General features: G+C 36.9%; 1 protein-coding gene across 10 annotated transcripts in view; it reads left to right on the top strand.

The window, feature by feature from the left end:
• The first annotated feature begins 837 nt into the window (after positions 1-837).
• The window catches only part of RASSF9 (Ras association domain family member 9), a 31440-nt gene continuing 9840 nt past the window's right edge, over positions 838-22437 (top strand). For 2 of the 10 annotated variants that reach the window (XM_083842369.1, XM_083842370.1), the window contains exon 1: positions 1002-1282. Coding sequence is in view for 3 of the 10 variants with exons in the window: in XM_083842363.1 (XP_083698489.1) it covers positions 9893-9964; positions 10799-10851 (125 nt within the window). In the remaining 7 variants the exon portion in view is untranslated. Of the gene's footprint in view, positions 1283-3191; positions 6122-8815; positions 8845-8873; positions 9965-10798; positions 10852-21517; positions 21598-22437 lie in introns of those variants that run through there. The other 8 variants (XM_083842371.1, XM_083842368.1, XM_083842364.1 and 5 more) reach the window with 8 other exon arrangements.

The following is a 22437-nucleotide window of genomic DNA, read 5'->3' on the forward strand; positions in this document are numbered from 1 at the left end:
CAGTCATACCCCACCCCTTCAAGTTAACAAAACAATTCCCTATTATGTTGCACACTCTGTAAGCCACATAAAGAATTTGCCCTGTAATATGTGGGGGGAAGAGAGAGAGAAAAGGAGGAGAGGAGGGGAGGGGAGAGGAGGGGAGGGGAGAGGAGGGGAGGGGAATTTACATCTAATTACCTGCACAAAGTAGAGTGCTAGGGTAGGCTGTGCTGGAGCCTTCCTGTCCCAGGACCCTCAGCCACCAGCCTTTGGGGTGCAATGCATCCTCTTTCCCATGCTCCATTCCAAATTGCTGGGGGGAGGGGGTAGTATTTTTCTTCTGAAACTTAAAAAAGTTTTCCCTTCTGAAACTTCACTACAAATCCCTCATTCCAATGGGGTTCCAACAGACAGGAACTGTAGTGTGTGTTCATTTCCCTCCTGCCAAAGCCGGCTCAAAAGAATAACACAAAAGGACCTGCAACATCCCAGTAGGAGAGGAGCTCAATCTTTCGTTTTGCTGCCTCTTTTGCTCTCTGCTAGGCCACACTTACAAAGTTGACTAAGGTGCTTTTAGCCACACAAAGGTCTGCAAAGGCTGTCATGCAAACAGATAATTTACTTCAAAATCCAGGGAGGGCAGAGGGGCCACAGAGGTCTAGCTTTTTCCCTTCATATTCCCATTACTTGTCCAACACCTTTTAAAGAGGTACTGCTCCTTGATTTGAAAGGAAGGTTATTATGTACTGAGAACTGGTGTGGCAACTGTTGCTTGCCCTTCATTAACGTCGGTGTTTAGCTGAACGACTTGACCTGAAGTGGCTGGAGCCTCCCGGGGAAAGTTTTCAATCCTTTTGTTGTGTGTTTTTGCAGAGTTCCCCTTCTCTTCCATTTGCTGGCTGGTGCCCTGAGGGTGACGAGGCTGAAAGTTTAGCAAGTTCTGAGCATAACTTCATATCACAAAAGCAAGTGTTCCACCCCCCCCGCGCCCCCCCCCCCCCCCCCCCCCTTCTTTTTCCTGCTCCTAAACGCCTCCTTCAAGATTGCAGCTGGGCAGGACTCCAAAGGTGCAGCAGCAGCAGCAGCAACAAGCCGGAGTTCAAAGTTAGCAGTAAATTGCACAACTTCCAGCTCATCGCTACGCTCAGTGACTATTAACAAGCTGGAAGGAGCTCAGGGAAAAAAACAGGGGAGAAGGGAACACCCTCGAATTGTTTGGGTATCGCTGATGTTATGCTTCTGCCGCTGGAATCATGGCTCCCTTTGGAAGGAATTTATTAAAAACCCGGCATAAAAACAGGTAAAGTGCGTGCATACGTGGAGGGAAAGGGATGGGGCTCAGGGATGGATTTTACACTTTTTTTTGGTTTTTTTTTTTTTTTTTTTTTTTGGTTCTGGGGGAAGGATATGTTGCTCCGGTCCCACGCAGCTGCCGGGAGCTGTAACTTCGGGGCTCACCTGCGAGCGGGAGTCGGGCTGGAGGCACCAAGTCGGCGTGTGTGGGGGAAGGGGCCCTTGTTCCCAGTCTCCCCCCTCCTCCCCGACTCTTCCCTCTCTTGGCTCTGGCACATTTGAGTTCTGGGCACTATTTCCATTGAGGGGAACACAGCTTTTCCTGACTTTGAACCTCTCCCGTGTTAACCAACGCGAACATCTGAAGCCCCCCGCGTTAACAAGGTGAGGCTCGGCCGGGGCTGGGAGGCGAGGCTGGCGGCCCTGCCGTGCGGATTCTGCCGGCGGTGAGGGTCGGGGCGACCTGGCCCCCCTCGCCTGCGCTGGGAAGAAACTCCCCGAGTTTCTCACGGGAGGGCTGCGGCGGGGCGCCGGGCTCCGGGCCCCTCCGCGTCTCGTTTTCCTTTCCCTCACTGGGGTGAAAGCTGCAGCCCCTAAGCACCAACCCCATCACCTCGCTCGGCATGAGAGCCAGAGTGGGCAAGGTGAAGGCTTTTTTTGTTAGTCTTTAGACTGAGCTGAACTCGAGTGCCTTTTTTTTTCCTTTTTTTCCTTTTTTTTTTTTTTTTTTTCCTTTAAAAATGTCCTGGGTGACAGCTATGATCTCTGGGATGGCTCCTGCGAAGTTTCTTTAGAGGGACTTTGACCCTCACATTTCGCATACTTCTACATGCCACACTCATGAACTGTAAAAAGAAAAAAAAATAGCATAGAGCAGAGTTATATAATCATTTTAAGTGGTAGGACGCCACTAAAGTTTTTAAAGTTTGCTTGGAGTGAATATGCTACTTCGGACACCATGGAATTTACAGTGGCTAAACCCATTTTAGATAAACTTGAACAGAAGCAGCACTGAAATTTTGACTTGCTGAGAAACTCAAAACTCATTTGTAATCTCTTTCATCTTCAATTGATGGTTCTCCTTCAATCTTCATTCCATCTCTTCATTCTTCGACTGATGCTTCGACTGAAATTTAGGTCATATTTAAGAGTACGTGGGGGTAAATCTTTTCCTATGAGAATAAAATTGGGCCCTAAAAAGTCGCATAAAAATATCTTGCTTTTTTTCTAAGGGCAAGTTTTAACTTTTGAATTTCCCATTTGATATACTGAAAGTTATTCTTGGGGTGGGATTACGTGAAAATACTAATACATTATACAGAACATAAATCAGAAAGATTGTAGCAGTTGAGGTTCAAAAAGTAAGATACCATTTTAGAATTATTGATATCATAGGTTACTGCATAAACAAGTATATTTTGATAATAGGTCTAGAAACAGAAATATTTTGAAGCACTTCAAATTGGGATACACTCTGTTTGAAGATTTAGAAAGGTGGATGTGAACTTTGACATGAAATGCTTTTACATAAACCTGAACATTTGTTCCCATTAAAATAGAAAATCTGCTACTGCCGTCAGTTACCTGAATAACTGTGTTAAATCACAAAGCATACTTCCATGCTGTTCAAGTGAATTTGTTTCTCTTTTGGACTTGTAAAATATCTTCAGACTAATTGCCTTAATCTCACTGTGTTTGCTGATGTGACATTCGATTCCTCAGGAAAAGAAAGTCATAATCCAAAGCTTTTAAGAGGCAATAAAAATTAAAATACCAAAGGAACCATTGCTGTGAACATCTAGTACTTTCTTCTCATTTCCTGCCCCCCCCCCCCCCCCCCCCCCCCCCAAAAAAAAAAAGGTGTGTGTGTGTGGAATGAAGGCCTTTACTGGCAAAGAGGTGTTGTGGCAGTATGAACAAGAAGGGTCTGAAAGTCTTGTGACTACAGAAAAGGTGGGAGTTGAGGGGGATTAAATCAAGAAAAAAGCAAAATACGTAATTCTTAAAACTATTTTCTATTCAAATATTTAATTTTTTGTGTATGTAAAGCTAACATATGATACTGAATATTGAGAGTGAAACTTTGATTATCCAATTATTAATTGGATCCTGTAGTATGACTGAAGAACTGTGAAATAATTCTTTTTTCATTATAATATTATCTTTGCCAACTCATTTGAAACCTTGAAAAGGAAGTCAAGTGAGCTTAAAATCAAAAGCAGTAGTTGGGGAGTTAGAACCTGTGGCTCATTTTCTTGCCTTAGTTTGCATACCTGTAAAGAGGAACCAAAAAGAGACACACATATATATGTATATATTTAATCTACTGCCTTGTTTATTAGGTCTAGTGCTTGTCCATCACTTTGAGAAAATCAGTTGTAACAGAAAAAAAATGTTGCATAAAGAGGGAGTACAGGAGGAGCAAGTGCTCTTCCCCTGCCCTTCTTCCCATTTTGCTTTTTCTCTGAAAGTATGTAATGACCATTAACTACATGCAAATATAACTGCTAGAGATAAACAAATGAGGAGTAATTCTCTGTTTACAGTAGGAGGACATAAAACTAAGTTAAATGGCTTAATGAAGGCAGCAAAGGCAGTTTGAACAAGAGCCAGAAGGAAAATGAAGGAGTTAGAGTCATTTGCTCAGATAACAAGATGACACCTCTATAATTAGTGCTCGTCTTGCAGCATTGCCTAGAGGTCCCAGTACAGGATCAGGGCCCTGTTTTGTAGTAGACTCTTCACATCCAGGTCATAAAATGTCAGTCTCTATCTCAAAGAACTCAGAGTTTAAAAAAGGGTTTACTCTAATTTTACCTGTATGTGTGAAGTATTTGAGCAGGAAACAGGGGGGATATTGGCTGTGATGTCATAAGCCTTTACAGAAAGAAACTGAGATTAAACCTCAGAGGAAGACAAAACCTGTGCAGAACTGCTTCCAGTATGTGGATGATCTGTTGGTGTTACTCTTTTTGGGTTGCTGAATTCTAGCTCAGTAGAGAGACAACACAAGTCCTCGGTTTAAGTCAGCCCTGATTTGATTTCAGAGGAGCAGCCACTAGGAAAGTGGCGCCAGCATGTTTTTCTTGGCCAGAGGGTGATATCTTGATATTTTTTCCAAGAATTGTAAGTTTTTATGCTATTCTTCAACCTCCTATGACATCAAGAAATAATTATAGTCCCTAGAACATGTGTGCGCTTGTTGGCATTGTCCCTTGGAGAACAATGTGCCCAAAAGGTAGCAAGGCTATGCCCCACCCACCTACAAATCCAACTCTGCTCAGTAGGGACAGTTGTATGCTGTAAAGCAATAAAGGAAGAGGGACGGTTTCCTGCAGGACTAAGCCTCAGTAACATGAATAAACCCAAGAGGATAAATTTTTATACAGAGCTCTTAAGAACACTACTCATTGGAAGTGTGTGATTTGAGGAAATGCTCAGCCAAAGGCTGAGGTACATAGTTTGAGTTCTTTGCAGATAAGGTCTAGTATTGATCTAACACATTATACTACACAGAGACAAAACAACCCTCTATCCAACTATGAGCAACATATACAAAACATAAATGCTTACTGTGTTTGTATACCAGTGTTTCACATTGTATACAATTTCCTGTTTGTTAAGTAGAAGAGGAATCTATGCCCCATTAGTTTTCTGTCAGATTAGGACTTCTCTACACTTGGGTGCTAGATTTGGTCGCTTCTGGGAATGGGTCTTTAGGTTTATCAGTCATTTAAATATTTCAGACTTTACCCATCATATCAGGGATATCTGGATCTATCATTGTCTAACCTGCCCAGTGATCTCACAACAATAGCTGATTCCATTGCTGCTTCTCTTTCATTGTGGCCACTTGGGTTTTTCACAAAAACCTTACCCAAATTTGTCAAAGCCCTACAGTTCCATGCAAGCTGTTGGTCAGGAAAGTAGCCATCCAAAAGGGAGAACATACAGAGAATTTCTCTTCACGTAGTTGTCCTTGATTCTTCAGGGCTATCCTGTTAGGCACAAATAGATTGAGAAATATTTTTGCCAGTGTAATTCATGCTGATCCTAAGTTTATCACAAATATATGTATGCTCTGTTGACAATACTACACATCTGAACCCACAGTGCTATTTTACGATGAAGCAGTTGTATTATAAATCTGTTATTTAAATGTATTTATTGTTCTTCTCTTCATTATGGATTTTTTTCCACCTTTTACCATGAATTTCTCAGTGCCACAGCAGTTAGCATAGTGTGTCTATATAGAAGACAATCATTTACTTTGCCTACTCTTTTTGTTTGCATCTCATTAATCTCATCTCTGGTTCAGACATAGAAAGAAAGACCATATATATCATTCGTATAGATACAGCTGGAGTTCTTCCTGTCCTGAAAGTCAGATGCCCCTCCTCAGTGAGAGTAACATTCAATTATTCTCTCAGAATCTTGATTACAGTGTAGGATAATGAATTAGAGACTTCATCCATGTGATACTGAGCTAACGTTGCCATGTTCCCTCCCTTCCTCCCTCCCTTTAGTAGTTTTGCATTGTACCTAGTTAGCACAGTGATTTGAGTATTACTCAGAACACTTCTGTTGCTCTACAGTTGAGTATGATGCTGTACTTTTTAAGCCTTGGTGAAGTGAAACTGAAATTGCTCAGCATTAAGGTTTGGACTGGAAACTATACTGGAGATCAGGTGCTTATCTGAATGAACTGTGTGTGACCCACTCTGTAAGTCTCATGTAAGGGATCATGTGAGATGTCTAATACTACTCTTCTTGGATGAGCATACCTGAAGAAAAGTCTATATGAAGCTGTAAGGGTGCTTTTTGATCCAAAACTACCAGGCATTTGGTATGTATGTTGGGGAAGGGGGGTGTGGACGTGGAAGGGAGGAGAAGGGGTGCACAGGGTGGGGGATAAAAGCTTATTTTGTATCAGTGGTGTTATCTGTGTTCAATTTTTAACTTGAAAATATGGTGTATGTTTGGTAATGGTGGAGCATACACTTATTTTTACTTTTTCTTGAATGTGAGGTATGTTAGTGAGCTATCAAAGAAGTTATTCTTTGAGCTGCAGTTCATACATTATAATTTATTTTCTGGTCAGACTTGTCAGCTTTGTCTCAAGGGTCAAACTGATTGCATACATTTTCTAGTAATCTTTGTACATATTTGTTCACTTCACTTTCAGGAAGAGATTTTTGTCTAGCAAAACACTAACCTTATTTCTAAAGAGTTAATTATCTACTATTCTGGGAGGGCAGACAGCAATTTCATTCCAGTGGAGTAAATAAAATGACTAATAGATGTATGTAATACTACACTATCTAAGGAAGGAACATTACTTAGGTTAAGTTGAAGCTAATCTGAAACACTAAAACAGTGTACAGTCAGTCAGGCTGAGAAAGCACACCTCAGAAAAAGAAAAATGTTTTTATTAATACAAAAGAAAAATCTTGCTGGGCAGTGGTGATTTTCTGTTTTACTAATGAAAAGTGAATATTTTCCATGCAGGAAGAAAAACTCAGATATGTTGCTAAGTGTAATGATATCAGTAGAAAGATGTAGGTTTTCAGAGATGGGGAATTACTTCTTTAAAATTCTAATAACTTTAAGAAAAATTAGTCACATACTAGAACCTCTTGATTAACCTACAAAGGTAGATGCTAAGGCTCAGAATATCTTAATTTTTCTTGCTTTCATATGATGAATAATAACTTAAAATTATGATCTTAAACATTATTGTTTGCAAGCATTGACAGCACAAATGCTGTACAAACATGAATTAGTTCCTCCAACTTCTGTATTTAATATGTAGATAAAAATTAATGGTGACAAAAAGGGAGATACAAGATAGATTTTTTTGCTTAAAACCATATTCACATGTAGTGAAGCCTGGAATTGAATGTTGGACATGTTGGTACCCAGTTGTATGCATACATAACTGAGTTATCATTGTTGCTTCTATTGTTTCTTTTATGTGTTATGATACTCTAAAATGGTAACTTTCTGTTGTGTTCTGCAATGTTATTATGCTAGCAATTTCACAAGCATCACATAGAACAAAACAGAGTAAAATGGGCTCAGGATGATGAACATAAAGAAAGAGTGAGAAACTAAATGGAATTAGAAGGAAAAATAGATGACTAAATTATTTTGTTGAACCAAGGTCCTATACAGAATGTAGGTACTAATCAAATACAGTTCAGTGTAATTCTCAGGTAGCTAAAACGCTATGTTACAGACAAGCATCACACAGAATTCTCTAAAAGTTTCTCTCATTAGTTTGTGTCATCTCATTTTTATCATTTATTCCATGCCTATGTCTCCCATTAACAAAAATTAGTTAGAATTGAGTGCAGTATAGTTGTCATGCAAATTCCGGTGATGCCATTTTACCTCCCAAGGACTGTAAATTTTCCACGGAACTGCAAAATTCTTACAATAAAAATGAGATTTTTTTCATGCACATATGTTACACAAATATAAAAGCCAAGAGCCAAGCAATGATTTTTGAATTTACACATTTTGGAGACCCTTATCCAAAAGAAAACAATGTTTGAAAGTATTGAGAACCTTTCTGGAACCTCAAAGAGTGCCTGGAATCACCAAGTGGTCTCCTTTTCCTGTCTTGGCCTATCCAGAAATGTGCACTTAAGGAGCACATGTTGTAATAGCGATAATGATACTGACTTGTTTGTGACTTCAGAAAACTGATAAGCACACTTAGCTTTCCTTAGCTGTAATTTAGGTGATAATATTTACATGCCTCAGGAAAGTAAGTATGGCATGACTAGACAGTGAAAAATTCTATAGAAGTGCAGAGTGTGAAAGCAAGTTAGCAGGAGAGGTATGAATAAAATCTGGGAGTTCCTTGTTTCTAATCCTTGTACAGTTCACTAGAGCTGGCTGCTGCACAAAGAAATGAGAATACATAGTGGATTGTTTAGGTTTGATTTCGCATAATTCACTGAGGAATTTTCAATGGTCTAAAGTTTTTCATAATTTTAAATATGCCTTGTGGGGAGTGAGGTGGTTTTGTGAGGTGAAAAAGGGGAAAGAAAGGCAACTTTTAAAACCCCAAATCAGAATGGAAAGTCTTCACTGGTAAAGATAATAAAGTTGTCCTGTGAGTATATTTTTAATTCTATGAAACTTAAGTTCTGTTATCACATGGAGAGGAATAAAAGACACTACACCTGAAAGAAAATTTTCCACTGTAAGTTTGGCAGACCTCTCAAACGTGTGCTATTTAAAAATGCATTTCTCTTTCGCTGACTTTGATTCTCATACTTGTCTGTCTGAGTACATTTGCATCTGCTAGTTTGAGCCATCTCATTTGTAGTTTTAGGTGCTTGTGTGGTTGCTAGACATACATTTTTGAACATTAGTATTAGAAGTGAGATACTATCAACCTATACAGCCCATATCAAATAGGCTATCAACCTATGTTGTAAACTTGTAGATGATGTAAACTTCTGTTTTCCTCAGATTATTTTCTTGTTTTTCTTCTTTTTTCCACATTTGTTATTCAACTGCTGAGTAGCAAAAGGAAGAAGATATATTTATATAGAGGTAGGTATTTGCTATGAAAGAGGGTAAAACCTGTCAATGTGATTAATTTGTTTTCTTTATTCCCCACCCCATCTGTTCTCATTCATTACTGTAAAGAATTATGAGTTATGAATTTCCGATCATAATGGAAAATACAATCAGCTCTCTAGACAAGCAAAATATATTGATTTTACCCTTATTTTAATAATACAAAACTGGTAAGGATTAAATTAAATATGAAAAGGCATAACATTCTCTTGTTCAGGGGAAAAGTCAAGTTTATAAAAATGTAATAATCTATTACAACAAGTTTTGGTTTGTTAAGGTATAAATATGTTTACCTTAATTTAACTTGTAAGGATGAATGACTTCAGTGGAATAATGTACTTGAGTGAAGACTACTCATTTTTAAGACAGTCTGCCCTTGGGTCTTGAACCTGCAATTTACTCTGTGTTAATAGATTCCTTCATCCATAGGGAACATCTTAGTTTGTTTTCCCCAGCCTCCTCCAAATTCAAAATAAGATTATTTCGAGAGTAGCTTCCACTGTTAAAACTCTTTAAACAACAGCAACAATAACAGCAACAAAAATCAGAGTAACAGTCAAAGCACTGTTTTGATGACATTTTATGCCTCATTTGGAAGTTATCGGATTTGGATTCTGCTTACTGATCAAAGTGTTGATTAGTGATATTTATAAATGCAGGATCATATGCTGATTTTCAGCTACTCTTGTTTCTGTTGGCTTAAGAATTGGCAAATTGGTGTGCTGAACTGTTGTTTCACTTGGACATTACCTGTTGACAGACTTCCTCTGTACTGATTGCTAAAGTACTAAGTGTGCTTGTTTAACTTCATTATTGCCTGTATCTCTCAGGGCCACTTTGTTGACAGTATCCTGTTTTAACAAGTCCAGTCTCCTAACAAAAATTTAGGATTGCACTTTATCATACTTCTGGTTCTCATACTTTAAGGTCTCGGTAGATAACTAATCATGTTTATTTACTCTTGAAGGCCATTACAGGTGTCAGACAAAGACCTGAGTTATTTTTGGAACTGCAGTTGTGGATGGTCACAGTTCTTAGTTTTACTGACTCTCAGACTGTTCATAAGATTCAGGTACACAGTAAAGCACAAAAGGTGAATTTCATATTAGTCAATTTTAGAACATTTAGGTATCTATTTAGGTATCTATTCATCTAAGTGCTCTTTGCAGTTAATGGATACATCTAAACATTCCCAGAGGGTAATTCATTCAGGCTTAGACATCCATTTTAGTATGGAATTAGTCAACCCTTTGGAGGTACCTATCTTATGCCACTGATTACAGAGGAAGGTCAGAAAATTATCTTTAACTATACCTCTACATTTTAAATAGCTAAAGGTAGATGAGCTGAGCTCCACCCCAGTCATTTTCAAAGGGAAGATCTTCATAGAGCATGCTCAGACCTTGTAGCACACCTATTTAACCATCTTTTGCACCATTCATTTTAGTAATTAAAAAGGGAATAGTGAATGGAGAGGTGAATTATAGATGGGTAATGTATGATTAAGGGAGAACCATCCTAATAGAAGGGATGCTATTCCTTGCCCCGCCGCAAAATTCCTACGTGACGCTAGTCAAGTCACAAAAAACACAGTTTACAGAAGTGGTTACTCATTGCATGTCACTCATTTTATAATTCTATGTCCTGTAATCTGTTTTGTACAAGGGCTGAGCAGAGGGAATTTACGGATGTCCTCCTTTGGACACCTTTATAGATATCAGTTCAGTTTAACCATACTGGGAGCTTAAACAGGTGAATGGTTTGACTTAATTCTTTCTGAGCTTTGGGTTCTTCTATCAATAGAAGAGTGTGTGAAGATAAATTAAGTAATTTGTTAGTTTATGAAGCAGTTGAATATCTAGTGATAAAAGGCATAGTAAAAAAAAAAAAGTAATAAAAAATTGATTTTTTTTTTTCTTCCGTAAAGCATAGTACCATACATAAAAGAGAAGATATAAAGTGGACACATACTGGACAAAAGTAAGTTATTAAGGTTAAATTTATGAAAGAGGCTTTGATACCTAGATGTCATTGTGGTCACTTAAGACTAGCTTTAAAAACTTTTGATGTCCATTAAATTATGATTAAAACCCTCAGTAGTAACATTTTAACTGTCAGCATTCTCCAGCTACCTGTACTACCATCAGGTCTCACATCCACCCTGAAAACTGTAGTTATGTACCTCCTTCACACCCTTAAAAAATTAAGAAAAGATTAGTCTTTCACCTTTTTCAGCTATGAGTTACCACCTAAGAGCCCTGTTCAGAGCATGTGTGATGGCACACAAACTGCAGCCAGGTGACCCAGTGTCCAGAACACCCCTGTAAAAAACCCATACTGGCATCTTCAACATGTATTTGTCAGGGAAGTCCTGTCAAGTTTTCCAAAGTGAAATTCTCTCGATATTTCTTGTTGAAGCTGTTCCATTTTGTCTTGGCTTGCACACGTTCCTTACAGTAGCTCAGAGAAAGACAAAGCTTTGTGTTGAAGGCTTTACTGGGAGAAGGTGATCAGACTGTTGGTTGTTGTTCTAATTAACTTTGTAATGTGTTATGCAGTGAACATCTGAATGTAGACTAACAGTAAATATTTAAGTTCTACCCTTCAATTTATGTTTCTGTCTATGCTACGTCAGTTCCTCCTGAACTTGCTGCTGTCAAATTCTGTTAGGTGTTGAACTGTTCTGTGTTGCTTTTTGTGGAAGTTCAGGTGCCCAAGAGGAGATTATGAACGTCAGCAACAGGGAAAGTACCTGAAAGTTTTAACACTCAGTGCCAGTAAGGCCTCAGTACGTTCTGTGACTCTGGCAAAACTGAGCATTTGTTGTACGCATTCAGGAGATGGGCTCTGATGTAAAGGAGAGAAGGCACCTAACTATGGATATGCTGAATTTAATTTGTGTTGGTTGAACTAAGTAGCATGGAAAACTTCAACTGTGATGCCTAAATTTTCTGAGTGCTTGACTGCCTCTTGAGCATATTTCTTTTTATTAAGGTGCGTCCCATGTTTAGTACACAAATGCACATATGACAATTTGTGTTATATATGATCTTGTAATGCATATGTTTAGCTAATAAAATATGCTGTCACATACATTATTACAGATTTAACCTGTATCATCTATATCTAATGTTAAATAAAATATATTACTAATCCCAACTCATCATATACATATAAATAATATGTACAGAAATAGACATTTCTGTAGATTGCATTCAAACACGTCTACATATTACTAAACTGAGTACCTACAGGAGTCCTTTTAAATGCAGAAGTGCTAAACAGAATGTGAATGTGTCATGGAAAACTTCTAAATATGTATGTTTCTCCAAACACGACAGAATTGTTCTCATGGCAGAAGGAAGAATGCCTTCATTTAGCTGTCACTGCTGTATCCCTTCAGCTTATGAAGTGTCTTATTAGAATTAAACTGTCTTTTTATCCTCCCTAAACTATAAAGTCATCCACATTGCTCATATGTTGAAAGGATCCCTAGCTGCAAAGACATTTGGATACATGAAGTAAAGAAACATCAGATTAATTTGAATGTTGACTCACGTCTGCCTTTTTGTGAACTGAAGACAACACGTAGTTTGTGGTGTCTTTCTGGAGTCACAGTCCTCTTGGGACAGTCAGTATCCCGCTGGAGATGCGTCTTGTAAAACTAGCCTCATGATTTCTTGGACCTGCCTTAGTCTTTGGCCACAAAGTGTGACTTTATGATGTCTGTGTGACATCTTTTCAGCTGCATGAAATTTTTAAATGTAATTTTCCTAAAGTGTTCAGTCAAATTCAGGGGTGTTATCTCAAAGAGTTTTCCAAGGCCTTTATGACATAATTCATCTTGACTCATGGTTTAGAGTGAGATGGCCCCAGCTGGATACAGAAGAGATATTTCTAAGAGGATTCAAAAAATTTTAGCTAAGGAAAAGAAAAACTGAACATATGAAAAAAAGTTGAAAAACAGATTGATTTTTTTTTTTCTTTACTCATTATCTCTGTTTCCTCATGGTTCTGGAAGAGACTTTGGGCTTAGGTCATGATTAAGTTTGAATATTTTGTTCACATAGCTTTTTATGAGTCATGGAATATTCTCCCTCTGCAATCAGCTTCCTTCTTCTTCTCTCTGTCTGTCACATCTAGTTTCTTCTTTACATTAATCCAGAGAATTTCCCATTCCTCTTGATCTTTATGATCCAGCATTGACCTTGCTTCCAGATGAGAGTTCTTCCCTCTTTGCCTTCCCCATCTCTATTGTTCAGCTGTCTAGAACTAGTTTTGCAAACTTTTGTGCCATCTTTAGCATATCATTGGCTAGGTCAGAGCCCAGCCGGTAAGGTTAACAATTTATTTCATTTTTTTCAGTAGCTTCTTCAGAGAGGATGCAGTGATATTTCAGAGACCCCATCAACCTGTCCCTGACTAAGCACATATTGAAGCATTCATTGATAGGCAATTTTAGAAAATTACTTGAAAGCATAAGCTGCACAAGTCTCCCAGATTGTTAATGGATAGTAAAATGCTTCAAGTTTCTTTTTGAAAAAGCTTTGGCCACTTTTCTTGTTAGCATAATTATGTATCTACTACTCAATTTAGCTCTTTAGAGATTTCTGTAAGTCCACTTCATCATCTCATCCTTTTTTTCCTTTCAGCTCTTCAAATATTGTAAGTAATGGAACACATTTGTCATTGAGTTAAGTTTCAGAAAGTTCAAGAGAGAAATCTGAAGAAGAAAAAAAAAAAAAGGAAGAAAAAAATGATTGTAAATGAGGTCTTGATAGAACCCCTTTTGAGGAGACACCTTCAATATACTTTAATGAAAGCAAACTAAATAGGGAAGATCACACAGAATACTTTAACAGCAGTTCCATAGTCTGCAAAATTTATTGAAATAAATACAGAAGAAAATTGAAGCTCATCTTGCCATTCTCACTCCTGGCAAACTGTAAAGAGATACTCAAACTAGGTTTTATTATATGTATATATATATTATATATATATGTATATACACGTATATATGATATGATATGTACCTTATCATATATATATGTATCATATAATACATGTGATATTTTTATGTCTATTTATATAAGAAATGTATCTTTATATACATATATATAAACTGTTTTGAAAGATTATTAAATGACAAAAATTAAGAAAGCAAAGATAGCAAATGCTGGATTTGGGGATGCTGATGTGATTAGGCTTTGGATCTTTTGAAAAAAATGATATGTGGTTTCTTTAATTTTACAATACACAATAGGAGAGATTTGAAATAATAAAGGGGAACTTTAAGGATAGTATTTAATGGGATGACTGGGCAGATCCAAAGGCTTGCATTTTCAGAAAGGGCATTTCTAAGCCTCCGTTCCTGGCTCCTTGCCACTTTCAGTCATCTTTGCATTGACATTCATTCTCATCCAACATCACATGACCTATCCTGTGTACCATTGAGGGAGCAATACTCAAATATACTTATATACATAAATATTTCACTTCATGAATTCCTAAGTTTTGTAGTTGCTAACCTATAAAGCTGGATTTAGCTGTAAAAATAGTATTCAGGATCATAATTTGCGTAAGGTAGATGTAAGCAATTTTGTATATTTGGGGGATGAGCTTGGAGGTGTAGGGGTGTTTTAAAAACAGTAGATAAAAATAGTGATTCCTTTGATGTTCCTTTTTGGAATCATAGAGTACAGTGTCCATGAAATACGCCACAGGCTGCTGCTAGAGCAGTTAGAGCAGTGATGACAATAGGTAGTCATAAAGAACAGACTGTAAGGAACAGAAGAGGTTCTTTGCTGAGCCTCAGTTCAACTTGGGGAATTGATGAAAAGAAATCAAGTCCATGTGGACTTTTTTTCTTTCAGCATGAATGAGGTTTGCATATGTCCTGTATGGTGTCATCAAGTGTAGAATTGTTTGAGCCATGCTCTGTGTTTAAAAGTTCACAAGGAGGTAATCATAACAGTCTTCTTTAGCCCAGGGAGTATCGGAAAGGTAGCATGAAATCATAGAATCATAGAATGGCTCAGGTTGGAAGGGACCTTAAAGATTATCTAAGTTAAAACCCTCTGCCATAGGCAGGGATGCCATCCACTAGATCGCATTGGTCAAGGCCCCATCCAGCCTGGCCTTGAATGCCTCCAGAGATGGAGCATCCACAACTTCTCTTGGCAATCTGTTCCAGTGCCTCACTGCCCTTACAGTGAAGAATTTCTTCCTAATGTCTAGTCTAAATCTATCCTCTTTTAGTTTAAGACCATTTCTCCTTGTCTTATTATTATCTACCTGAGTAAAGAGTCCTTCTCCGTTGTTTTTGTAAGACCTTTTTAAGTATTGAAAGGCCACATTAAAGTTTCCCTGGAGCCTTATCTTCTCGAGGCTGAACATCCCTAGTTCTCTCAGCCTTTCTTAATAGGAGAGGTGCTCCAGCCCTCTGATCATCTTTGTGGCCCTCCTCTGGACTCTCTCTAACAGGTCCACATTTTTCTTGTGCTGGGGACCCCAAATCTGGATGTGGTACTCCAGGTGGGGTCTCAAAAAGGCAGAGTAGAGGGGGACAATCCCCTTCCTCGACCTGCTGGTTACACCTCTTTTGATGCAGCCCAGGATGCAGTTGGCCTTCTGGGCTGCAAGCGCACACTGCTAATCTTATAATTTACTTGTCTGTATCTTGTTCCCTTTATTCAACTTACCTTATTATCACTGGTCTAAGTATAGTGCACTTTGTTCATGTTCTGGCAGCCCAGACCCAGCCTCAGAATGCTTTGTGTTTATTTCTTCACATAGCAAGATATCAACAAACCTAGAGGAGGGAAAAAGTATACATTGGCCTTTCAACAAGAGCTGAACAGAAATTCATAGAACAACAACAAAAATAGTACCTACAATCCATGGAATTCCCCTCAATTCTTTTAATGTTGAAAGCTCATAAATAACCAGGGTGCTTCTAAAAGACGGTTACAAAAATTCTGATGGGAGAAGTTAGATAAACTAAATTCCTATTAGCTGTAATAACACATCTAATTTTGCCATTTTGAAGCCTACATTTTAAATGAGCTATATATAATTCTGATTCTTCTGTATTATTTCAAGTGATGGAATTTTAGATACATTCTGTACATTATTAGTAGGAGCCCCATAGGTTTTGTATAGTATAACCAGTGCTTAAATAAGCACAAACACTTAAATACATATAGGAGCTCTACAGAGAATTATATTTTTGCAATGTAGTAAATTTTTGTGCTAGCTAAAAAAAGCAGTGGCATCTTTACTTCTCATATAGTGAGAACTAGCCACTGCTCAAAATCGAGATGTAGCATTTACTATACTGATATTCCTAAGCTTTGCATGTGGCTTACTAACATTAAGGAATTTGAAAACGCCTATTTCCCATATCGTGGTCTAAAGAATACCTACCACTGGATATGTCAGTGTTTGTTTTGGCAGTGCAATTCTTCATGGATCTGTCATTCCTGTATCACAGCTGCTTCCTCAGTAGCAGTTGCAATATACACATCAAAGCATGTTTTCCCAGTAAAGCAAATTGTTATTGTTGCTCATCTTGGAAAATATTTTGGCAGACACCTAGCTCTCTTTTCTTCTCAAACCTTCACTGTGTCAGGCCATCACAAATACAGACCTGATATGATATACATGTTGTCTGTCATGGCATTTTGTGTATACAGCAAATTTGCTAATGTTACTCACTGAAATTCCAAACATTTTTTTGCATAATATCCACTAACAACCTTATGACTTTGAATATACAATGGAGAAAGGATGATCTGTCTCACAGGAAGGAAGATTTAAAGTGTGGATGTAGTTTATAGGGAATCTATGCCTCCAGGAGAGGGAAATAATTTCAGAGGTAAGACAGTAGAAAAAGGCAGGGGCAGATGCAGTCTTCATCTGAATGGAGACTGCAGCCGTTTCACTTGCCTATAGCTGAAGTTATTGCAAGTGTAAACATGGTATAGGGCAGAGCTAATAAGCAAAGGGGAGTACATAGTAGCTTTTGGTCAACTCTGATGAAAATCTGTACTTGGAATTTGCAAAGGAGATTTTGCAAAACATGATCTGCCACTGGCGCTATGACAGAGAAGCTTTTTTTTTTTTTCCTCAGGATAATCTGCTATAACTATTGCTTTTATCTAGTGAGTAAGGTGGATAATTCCTCTCACAATAAATTCTTTTTTATTTCTTTATGTCTATTATTAGTGCAACTTTCTGATTTAGTGCATTTTTCTTGGCTTACATTTTTATGTCATATAAACCCTGCTATCCATCCACTTATCAGATGATATAATTATTACTTTCAGTTCTTGTTGGTCCTTGTGAGTTGCTTTTATTCCTTTATGTCTGATTTAAGTATTATGGGGTGATTATTTATTTATTTAAATATTTATTTTGGTTGGATTGGGTTTCTCTCTTTTTATTTTTCTTAAATATTTGTCCTTGTTTAGGTACCTGTGTCCCAAGTGGTATAGCTATTAGAAAAAACACACAGTTTCCCATGGGATTTTCACTGAAGTTTGGCATTTAAAGTCAACAAGAATTCTGTTTTGAATGACTTATTCACAATAAAAAAAAAATCTTACAGATTTTTTTTAAATCATCATAAATGTCATGTTATTTATCTATGACAGAAAAGTACTATCCCATACCAATTCAAAGGTATTTAATTAAATTGTCGTAGAGCACTAATATAGTGTAAAATGACTGAGCAAACAGAAATTTCTACCATAGGTCATTGGTAGAATCATTACTCTAATCATAGATCATTATAATGAATGCAATTTTATAGCATTCAGTAGCAAATTGAGGTGATGGCATTCCTCTGGAGGAGGGGCCAAGGAACTAGTTATACTTTTAAGTGCAAAAATGATAATTGATATAAGCCATAATTCTCAACAGCTGTTGCTAATTAAAATGTTTCATAAAGACTTCCTGACAGTATGGAAATCTTGCTGAATTAAAACTTTACACATTTAAAAGGGAATTGCAAAATATACATAAGCTGATAATAAGAGAAACGTGTTGTACAAAGCTAGCTGTTTTAAATAACTTTTGTTTAAATAATTTTCTTATTTTAAATATCTGAAATATTTCAGTTAGAACATCCAAATTATCTTGTATATGCACGTGTTTGAAAAATGTCACATGAATATCTAGATGCCTAATTTTCTCCTTTATTTTTCATAAATGCCTGTGTGGATTTCTGTAAAGGAGGAAGCTATGTCATAGAACAAAATTAAATGGATACAGAAACAGATGGTAAAGAGAAATTTAAGTTATTTATTTTGAAAGAATTATTTTGCTTTCACAAGTTGTATGGTGTTCTTTCCAAATGTTCCTGCCGCATCAGGAATAATCTGATTATATATATATTTTTTATTGTCATACTTAAAGTACTGTCTTGCCAAGATACTTCTTAGCTAGACATTGCCCTTACTTTTGTGTGATGCAAAAGAGAAGAAAGAGCAAGAATCTGGCACCTCATATATGGAATTTATATCCCCTACATGCTATGGACATTAACTGTGTAACATTAAATTAGTATTTCTGAAATAAATGCATTTGTTTGATTTTTTTTATTATTTTTTTATTTTTATGGATAGGTGAAGGGGAATGGGAATGTAGTTAGTTAACAGACTGTCTTGAATCCCTAAGGATTTGGAATATTTCCAGCTTCAATGGGTGGTGAGAGAGTAGATACTTCCTCATTGCTCCCTTAGGAAACTCAAAGCATGTAATCTACTTAGACAGGAGGCATACTGAGTGTAGGATTTGACCTTTATTAGTTTCTGAATAACTCTTCAGAAGGTGATACAAAGTTGAGTAAAAAGGTGGATTAAATGTGGATGGTCTGATTAAACTTAGTGTGAACTTTTAATACGATCCATTTGTTCCCCAGAAGGTTGAAAGACTCTTGAACTCATTTTTCATATGGGCTGTGTATTCTCTATAGCTTTAGTGTTTAAACTTACACAGTCAAATATCCCTTTTGATCAAATTGTTAGAGTTTCAGACAAGCAGGGCTTTTACTTGTTGCAAATCTCACAGACAAAAGTCCCACAGAGACAAAATATATTTTTCTTCCCAGTGATTGTCCATTGCTTCATGTATGCTTTCTACATATATGATAATATGCTGATATTTTGAAAAATGAATAATAAAAGCGATATTATAATTTCTAAATATAAACTGATAAACTACTTAGCTCTTATATAACCTTTGAGAGAAATTCTCAAATGACAAGTACAGCATGCCCTATAATATGAAGACATGAGGTATCTGCAGTTGTTTGTATCAAAGATGTGTCCCTGTAATATTGGCCTCTCCATACTTCCAAAAAGTAAATATAATTAAAAGCCATCAGATTGTTTTGATAAGTTAGTTATGGCTTGGAACTGAGGCACAGAGGTAACAAGGTTCATTATCGAGTGCCTAAACAAGGTATGTGCTCTCTGTCATCGTGCACATGGAGGAAGCACGTAAGGGTGCAGAAGACCATAGCACAAATGCACATTTGCCCAAATACAGATGGGCAGATTTGCACACACCAGCAACATACTCAAAGACCCTTGAACACATCAGATTATTAAATACTTTTGTGGCAGTTGTCTCTTGTTTTCTCAGGATGTTTTATGCCTCTGTTGTGCCATTTTCAAAAGATAGCAAGTGTCTCAGTGACTGAGCTCACTTGGCCATAAGGTCTTTCCCCACTGCCCAACGTGACAGGCAGCAAAAGAGGCACAGAATACCTTGGCAAGGAGCTGGGAGTGTGCAGCTGGAGAGGAAAGGGAGAGCCTGCTGAGAGGTGTGGGCAGCATAGCCTTGCCTGGGCCTGTCTGACACTGCTACCTCCTTCTTAGAGGACTGCAGATCATTCTGGACTCCCGAAGGGCACTGAGATGGCAGACACAAAAACTATAGGCAAGAACTCGACTGCAGGTACTTAATAGGCAGCAAGAGGGTTGTTTCTAAAATCTTTTTATTTCAGTTCCGTCACATAGTTGCTTTTGGTTTCTTTATTGGGAGGAGAAAAAAAAAAAAGAGAGAGAGAATTACTCTAGGTGCTATCTTGACAAAATATAGGGTTTTGTTTCATAGAAGTTTATAAATCTTATTCTGGGGAGCTCATGATAACAGCATACCTACCAGAGAGCTCAAGCCACCTGAGAACCCCATCAAAGCAGCCAGTCAACGACAAATTATCATCTGATTTGCTGCAGATTAGATTATATGCACAGATGCACTGTTGAGGCGGCAACATAGGAGACTGTTAATAAATTATTGCTCTGTTTTTTGTTTGTTTGCTTGTTTTCATTACAAATGTTATCTATGTTATGGTGTTTGGCTTTCTGGGTCTTAGGTATACTGAAATGTATTTGTAAAAGTACAGCATCAAAAAGAAAAAAACATAGAAGAAGAGATGATAAATACAGAATTGGATTCATTTTCTACAGTGAAACAGGCTACATTAGTTATATATATCATCTGCGAGCATCCCAGAAACTATCCTTCTGACATCAAGAATTACAGTTTATGTGCCACTTGCAGATGCAATGATGAAAGAAATAAAGGTAACATTATTACACTGAGAAGTGTAATAATATTCCAACCCAAAAAGGTAGACACAACTTCATAGAGTCTGATTAACAGTAATTAAATTCATACATAATAAATAAAAGCTCTTCCATTTCTGAAAATTAAGATTATAAAATATATTTTTACCAATAAAACTAAGCTATTTCACACAGATGGCTTTCCAGTATGAACTCTTTGGTGGTAAATTTATAAAATATTAACAGTTTTGTATATTTTCCAGCAAAGGATTAATGTTTTTCTTTGTGAGTTACTTATGTTCACCTGCAGATTTTTTATTCAATATAAATTATTTCAGTGATTGGGAGGAGACAGTTAATAGAAGTTTGGATTATCAACATATTCAAATTTTACTATCACAAAAACTTTTGTCTAGGAAATTGGTCATACTGACTTAAAAATAGTAAAGCATTAAACAGTAGTGCTAGCAATGGGCTCACAAATATGTCTTGGCTGCGAAATTTCTAGCCGTTACCTGGGTATTTTTGAGTTACTCAGTTTGACTAGCTCCGTGGGATGAATACATTTAAAAAAGAAAAAAAGGAATGTCAATAAAATTCCATTTTAGTTTCAAGTGAAAGTATACAAAAAATTTAATGTGGTGAAGGGAGAGAATTATTTTATCTCTGTTTTTGTTTAAAAAGAAAAAAACTCTTTTAAGAAAAAAAACTCTTTTAGTGTCAATGATATTTTAGGAACATCATATTGAGCTGCTATCAATATCATACATAAATGATCTAGCCCTAGCATAATGTTTACTGAAATTAGTAAAAGTAGGAGGATTCCTTTATTTGATTGGTTTGTTTGCTTCTAAAGCTATATATTTCATATGTAGTAAGAGTGCTAAAACTTTCAGGAAGGCAAAGAATTATGTTTTTGATATGTATGTTTTTGTGCCAGTCACCCCTTACATTAGTCAATATTAGAAGTGTTGTTTTCAAGCTGTCTCATATTTTGACTTTGTGCAACATAAGTATGTGTTTTTGTTTTGTCTATACATTGCTGGAATGTATTACCTTTCTTCCCCTAGGCCTGAATAATAAATTAATGAAGCGTATATCTGATATGCAACAATCAGCTTGTGCTGACACAATCAAGGCTTTGTGTGAGGTCTGTGATATGATTAATATGTTTTTTGGGGGGTGATAATGAAGAGAAGCAAAATATAGAAGGCATGAAACTAGAAATCAAAACAAAAAGGATTGGACTTTTGACCATTCTTAGGAAAGGAAGGACTTAGAAAACGAAGGACTTTTGACCATTCTTAAGTTTAAATGCTCATCTTTTCCAGAACAAAAGTGACTTTGGAAGAAAAAGGAAAAAAAAAAAAAAGGAAAAAAAAAGACATGCATGTTACTGTTATCATCAAGGCATTAAAATCATGGTTAGATAGATAGAACATTTCAGTGATCAATTCAAAGAAATAGAATTCAAACCAGAACTGGAAGCTTTAAAGATTGTTTACATCAACACCAATAAACTCTTTTTAAAAAGAGAAGTTGCCCAGCTAGTTTTGAAGCTACTAGAAGATATTTCTGAAAGTGTTTTTCAAGAAAGCCAAATATTTAAACTGGAAAAACATCTTAGCTGCTACAGATGCATTAACTGATGTGTTATTCAAAAATAACAGTTCTTTTGCTTTCGTTAAAAAAATGCAGGATGCAAAGACCAAGGAATCAGTAAATATGAGAAGCTTGCCCCTTTGTTTGAGTGACCATCTAAAACTAGATCTTGTTGAAGATTGTCATTTCTATTATTACATATCAGAGGAAAAAAAAAATTGCTTTCCATGACCAACATTTATTCAATTTAAGGAGTGACAAACTGGATTACCTCTTCCTTACTATTGAAATTACTTCCTGGATTTCCTTATAAATGACATTAACATGTTAAACAGCAATTTTTTAGGTCCCGTGTTTAAGTTATCTGTAGTAAGTCTAATACTATCCA

Source organism: Anser anser (genome assembly GCF_964211835.1).
Source record: "Anser anser genome assembly, chromosome: 1".
Lineage (NCBI taxonomy): Eukaryota > Metazoa > Chordata > Aves > Anseriformes > Anatidae > Anser > Anser anser.